Consider the following 6,514-nt stretch of genomic DNA (forward strand, 5'->3'; position numbering starts at 1 on the left):
TCAGTACTCATATTAATATATCTATTTATAAACCTCATATATGATTTAAATCTAATGATATTTTTAATAAAATCGAACGATAAAGATCCTAAATGATCGGTTTAACACGACAGAAAAATTAATATACAAGTTAATATTCAATTTTCTATGTAACACGATCATATTTCTGAAAATCCATGTAGTGTAATATATAAGGTCTGTTCCAACAAGAGTCAGGGATTGGTTCCGAACCGTCAGAAATGTGCATCCAACTAATTCTTGCGATATATTCACTGAAGACACATTTAGAACTTAGCTGGCCAAACATTTCGAACGGTTCGGAACCAATCCCTGACTCTTGTTGGAACAGACCTTTTATGTTCAGTTGGCATCCTGCTTTTTGACAACGGTGTGGTGAGATTACACGTCAAACAATCATAAGAGTGATTTTGATTCTGTTTATTTATGAAAGTGTAAATTAAAATGTTTCATTGACATTATAGTTCGTGTCCACTTATAACAACAAAAAAATAATAATAATAAAAACAAACTTATAACAATGGGTGTGTGCTAAAAATGTTAGAGTTGACAAAGTTGAATTGTAGGTTAATTTGAATGTTTTAGGTGTCTTATTTAGTTACTTTAAGAGCTTAATAGGTGCTCGAGAGATGAGGATACTAATACTAGGTTTAGATGGTGCTGGAAAAACTACAATTTTGTACAGGTTACAAGTAGGTGAAGTTGTAACGACTATACCAACTATAGGTTTCAATGTCGAACAGGTTACATATAAGAATCTTAAATTTCAAGTATGGGATTTAGGTGGTCAAACTAGTATTAGGTATTAAATAGAACCATAGTTCTCAAAACAATATTTTACTTATGCTGTCGCTTTTAGGCCATATTGGAGGTGTTACTATAGCAATACCGATGCTATTATTTATGTGGTGGACTCGGCAGATAAAGAAAGAATGGGCATATCAAAAGATGAACTTTTTCATATGCTAAGGGTAAATAAATTTTTAATGAATTTTTTCTTATTTTTAGCAGGAAAACAACTATAAAAATGTAATGTCACTAAATACCTACTTTTTTCCTAGCCATTTTATGGGAATTAGGAAGTTTGTTACAATTTTTGAGTATCACATACTGAGCCGATTTCTTGAACAGCGAGTGCTTTATTTAAATAATTTTATACATTATGAGGAATATAATACATAAAATTAATTTTCTATTAATAATTATTTAGCATCACCTTGATATTGTATTTTATGATATGATTATTATTTCAATATTTTCATAAGATCCAGTATGTTAAATGCAAACTCTGTTGTGCCAAAAGAAATGAATTTTTATTTATTGATTACGATGTACAGGCCGTCACTTGACATTTCCACTCATGATTCCTTAGACACCAAAAGGCATGTTTTAACTTAACAGTATTAACTGTGGACAGAGGAGAATAAATGGTTTAATTTGTTAGATGCTATTACAACTTTTATTGTTATAATAATGGCCATAACACCATTTTTAAAGTAAAAAAATAAAAAAAGCTACTTACCCGAAAATGAAACGATTGAATATGGCATCCATAAGATATAAAAATTTCAATGTCAGTCAGTCCTCATTAAAAAATTAAATGGAGTACTCTCATAATGCAATATGTGCTCTTTCCCCATTTGAATTTTCTTTTTTGCAAAATATTTTATCGTCAACTTTTTAAATTATAGATTTAAATAAATTCTGAAGTTATCTTAAAGTATCTTTACAAATTGCTAATTTGTGTCAAAGCTATGTGCAAAAAATCAAGAAATCATTCAAAATAAAATTTGCATTTCAAAAATGAAGAATGATTTTTTTTTCTGTGGTGTGCAATAATTTTTAAAGAAAATGTTAACTTCATATCTACGCCACTGGTTTGTGATATTTTTTTACATTGACAATATTTTATTCATGTATTGGTCATACAAATTTCTGCTCAATTTCTTGATTTGGTCAGAATCGGAACATATTTAGGCATAAAATTTTTTAAAACTTGCGCTCTTTATGTTGTTAAAGATGCATCCGAGACACCACCATGTTTATTAGGACTCACCGTCTTTCTTTTATATACTTATCCACTTTGGTCAGTTTTACTAAATTTAAACACGTGCTGGGTTTATTAAAAATTTATTGTAGGTCGCACATTTAGTGAAATATGATACAATAAACATAATAGTAACACAACAATCAAAAATTGTAATTAAATTATTTTAGAATGAGTTTGATTTTGTTTATTAGGAAGAAGAATTAACAGACGCCATTTTGGTGGTCTTAGCAAATAAACAAGATATCCCTGGGTGCATGTCCTTAAAGGAAGTGCACCAAGCCTTAGGCCTAGAAGCACTAAAAAATAGAACTTTTCAAATCTTCAAGACATCAGCCACCAAAGGTGAAGGCTTAGATATGGCAATGGAATGGCTGGCAAATGCGCTGAAGAATCGGAAATAACACTTTATTTATTTATCTAATCTAGTCTCCTATACAGCACTAAACGAGAAGGTGCAAATTTGTATAATACTTTCTGGAAACTGAAAAATGCCTATTTAATGTAAAATTTAATTTTATTGTAAGATTTGAGGTCGTATTTACTTTAAGTATTTTCACAGAAGTATGGTCAGGTTACAAAATGCTGGATGCAGCCATCGACACAAACTGATATATCCAATTTTTTAGACAGGCTTTTCTTTAGATATAGTGTAGGTGCATTTAAAATGACATTATTGTGGTTTATATCCATTTTCAAACACTGCTCATGACCAAACGACTGGTTTGGAATTAGATCTAAAAGGAGTCGTTAATGAAAAATTACAAATTAATTCACTGTTCTTTGTTTTTCACTGCATGTCGAGAATGAATATCATAAGAGGTACCTATGTCAGTATATAAAATTAATATGTTTACATGCCCGTAATAGGATTAACGAAATGTACATTTTTTATTCGAATATGTTTTGTGGCCTGACTGATCGTCATTCCATTTGATTTGTTGTTTTATAGATTCTGTCAAACACATGCTAATAATTGTAATATTTAATTAATAAATACATCATTCTCTGAAACATCTATATTCTTACATTTTGTACATTCAATAAAATATAGATGTCCAATATTGTTTATTATTTAATAATAAAAACACAAATTCAAAATGAAGATATTTTTATTAAAGCGAAGAGAACCAAACATACTTCCTGGGAAATACGATACACTGATAAAATGTAATGCCATTTGTCAGAAACAAAAAAGATAAAAACAAGTCAAAGTGTTTAATATTTAGATAAATATGTAAAAGGTAAACATTTGTTTTCTCATTTTGGTATATTTTTATTTGTGGCAAATGAATTTCAACCAATAATAACCACTTTAATGTTGATTTAAGGGCTGAAGCTACCAGAATTTTGAAAAAAAAATCAATTTTTTGATAAATGGTTTAAATAACGCTTTCTTATGTGAAGAATAATGAAAAAAGTTTTAGGTACGGAAAGAATTAGGAACACGAATATTTTCGAGGTGGAACGCTACCACTCGCAGCGTGCTACAGGAGTGCTTATTGTAACTTGTGAGAATGCGCGCGATAGCTATTACAGAGACTAAATCCGTTAATAACAGACCCTTCTGGCTATACAGTCCTCTGAAAAAAGGTGTCGTTGCTTGCCATCACCTAAAGCCACCATTTTATACTACCCAAAAACATGTACATACAATAAACTCTTTTTGTTCTGGACATTATATCTTGTATCGATTTTTCCTTGACAACTTCCCAAAATCACCTTTTTTCCAAACCCTAAGTGGTGTTATCCCTTAATCTCCACTCAAATTTTAAATAAAATGTAGAGCTGCCGGTAAAATACTTTTCCCGTGATTGGAATGATGCATTTAGCATAGAAATAGAAATAGAAATTTATTTATTCTAGGGACAAATATATATTTGTATAGTACAAGTCAAAAAGCAAACAATGTCTACAATTCTTCATAACGGCCATAAAACTTATATGCTAAAATAAAGCAAATGCTAAACAAGAATTTGCTAAAATCAAACGAGCACATAAATAAAGTGTCAAACAATGAACAAATAAAAATTGTAACTAACATTCCGTAATTATTTGTCTGAAAGTATCCTCTCTTACATCTTCAATTTGATATGGTTCTGCAACAATTAATTTCGTTTTGAAAGTATTAAATAATCTAATCTCTCAAATGTTCTGAAAGTAAGTTGTATATTTTTAAGCACTTATTTTCCAATAAAGTTGCGTTATGATTGGGGTAACAGAACTTATTAAGTCTCGTATTATGCACATTTGGATTTAGGTAATTTTCAAACAAAGCCATGTTACAATAAACAAACTTATACATTCATAAATATAAGCTGCCGGTAGCGTCAATAGTTTTAACTTTTTGATAAAACTGCTCTCTTCTGAGTCACAAATGGATCCCAATTATGTGACCCCCCCCCTCCCCAAAATAAAATTTCATAGGTCATAACAAAATAAAGATTTCCCACAGTATGCAGTAAATAAGTGTATTCTGATCCTCCACCTTTTTAAGTTCTTTAAGTGTATAGCAAATTTCACTAATTTACCACAAAGCTGTTGCGACTGGGCTCTCCAGTTCTTATGTTGATCAATCCCCAGAAATTTAGGGGTACTTGTATATGCATGCAATGCAGTATTATCAATATTTGTTTTTTCAGGAAAGTTATGGTTACTTCTGCTATGCCTAAACAAAATACAATTTGTTTTAACGTTTATTAGTAATAAATTGATTTGAAACCAGTCCATAATATGTGGTATTAAATTTGAAAAGAGTAAGAGCTTCATAGCCCTGTTCGCCAATGAGAATATTTGTATCATTTGCATAATTTGTTAGAGTCGCAGACGGATCATTTAAAGAATTTTCTAAATCATTTATGTACAAAATAAATAGGATTGGGCCCAGCACACTGCTCTGTGGCACTCCTAAACATACAGTTTTGATTTCAGAAAAATGTTCTATTGCCTTGTTTTATGTTAACTTTTTGTGTTCTATTGGAAAGATATGACTTAAATTAACAATGAAGGGTGATACATTTTTTGTAATTTGTTAAGAAGAATTTGATGGTGGTGGTGGTGGAATTTAATACATAATATTAATAATTGTTCTAACATGAGTTACTAGGAGCCCTGGCAATTATGTGTTCGAACAAAAAATAATACGCACGGAAAATAGATATGTGGTTTCAGATTTATCCTTATAAATACATATAGATAAAGGAGAAATAAACTTTTACTCTTATGTATAATTATATAGCAACAATACGCTTGTGATATCATAAACCAAAAAATAATAACTTGCAGCTTTTTCCCCAATTACCCTTGAATTACCTATTCACAAACTTCTTGACTTAAGAAATTGTTTCAAATTTCCTTTTTGAATTTTTCTTCAGATGTCTCTTTATCATCTCTGTAATACCAGTATCTAGATTGCTTGACAATCGGTCCAAATATGTCGTGTAATTATTTTTCATCTGGCCATAATTTTTCAACACCGGCAACAGGTTTCCATCATTATTTTCTGATATTTATCTGAGCTAATGTTCTTGTCTATGAACTGCAAAGTTGCCAATCCCTTCATAGACATATCAAACATGAGTGCTCCTTTGACATACAGAAATTTATGGTCCATTTCAAGTAGTCAAAGTGGAATGCTTTACTGTACTTGGATTACACGCAACCAACCGACTGATGCTTCAAATTTAGATTTGTTATTGAAAATAATTAATTGTATTCTAATCTTCCTCATTAATAATCCTAGGTAAACAAATGGCAGTACTCTGGACAGAGGAAGAGTGGAACAGGATTATTTTCGAATCTAAATTTGAAGTATCATAGCGATAGTTGGATAGTAGTCCAACTAAAAATGAGCATTCTACACTGCTTAAAGTGGACCATAATAACATTCCTCAAAAGAGTAATGGTATGGAGATGTACGTCATCTAAATGTTGAGAATTTTGCAGTTCACTGACAGGCCCACTTACACTGAGAAATATCGGAACATACTGGCAGTGAATTTTCTGCTTGATATAGAAAAATTATACCCAGATGAAAATTGAATTTTCCAACAGGATTGTGGATCTTATTATAAAAGGATTACAACTTGGTTCGGAAATAATATAACAGTTTTGGACAATCTGCCAGACCTCAATATTGTAAAGACATTGTGGTACAAGATAACAAAACACTTAAAGGAAAAATTCACAAAATGTAGTGATGAACCAATGTCAGAGGCTTGTGGGTACCATGTTTTAAAGAAATAAGTTTGAAAAATTATTAGCCATGTGAACAGTAGTTAATTGCCAGCAAAAATATTGTTTATTTTATGTTTTTTGGTAGTCCAAACATATACATAGTCACAATATATTTACACTTAAGCATAAAAGTTTATCACTCATCCTGTAACTATGTTTATAAATAACGAAAGTTTCCGAGTGTTGGGACATCTGGTTGTCAGAGCTCATATA

At 30.7% G+C, this 6,514-nt stretch overlaps 1 protein-coding gene across 1 annotated transcript; it reads left to right on the forward strand.

Moving 5' to 3' along the window:
• Positions 1–382: 382 nt before the first annotated feature.
• LOC108909683 (ADP-ribosylation factor-like protein 1) lies at positions 383–3,741 on the forward strand. The gene is made up of 4 exons (XM_018714085.1): positions 383–542; positions 604–820; positions 878–989; positions 2,260–3,741. Exons 1-4 carry the CDS (start codon positions 539–541, stop codon positions 2,467–2,469), a joined length of 543 nt encoding a protein of 180 aa, XP_018569601.1. The 5' UTR covers positions 383–538; the 3' UTR covers positions 2,470–3,741.
• The last annotated feature ends 2,773 nt before the right edge of the window (positions 3,742–6,514 follow it).

This window comes from Anoplophora glabripennis, unplaced genomic scaffold, assembly GCF_000390285.2.
Source record: "Anoplophora glabripennis isolate ALB-LARVAE unplaced genomic scaffold, Agla_2.0 scaffold419, whole genome shotgun sequence".
Classification (NCBI taxonomy): domain Eukaryota; kingdom Metazoa; phylum Arthropoda; class Insecta; order Coleoptera; family Cerambycidae; genus Anoplophora; species Anoplophora glabripennis.

What these genes read in the sequence shown, in the direction of transcription:
- LOC108909683 (XM_018714085.1), top strand. An exon ending in GGTGGTCAAACTAGTATTAG is followed by an intron (nt 821 to 877) that starts GTATTAAATAGA and finishes TGTCGCTTTTAG; the next exon opens with GCCATATTGGAGGTGTTACT. An exon ending in AACTTTTTCATATGCTAAGG is followed by an intron (nt 990 to 2,259) that starts GTAAATAAATTT and finishes TTTGTTTATTAG; the next exon opens with GAAGAAGAATTAACAGACGC.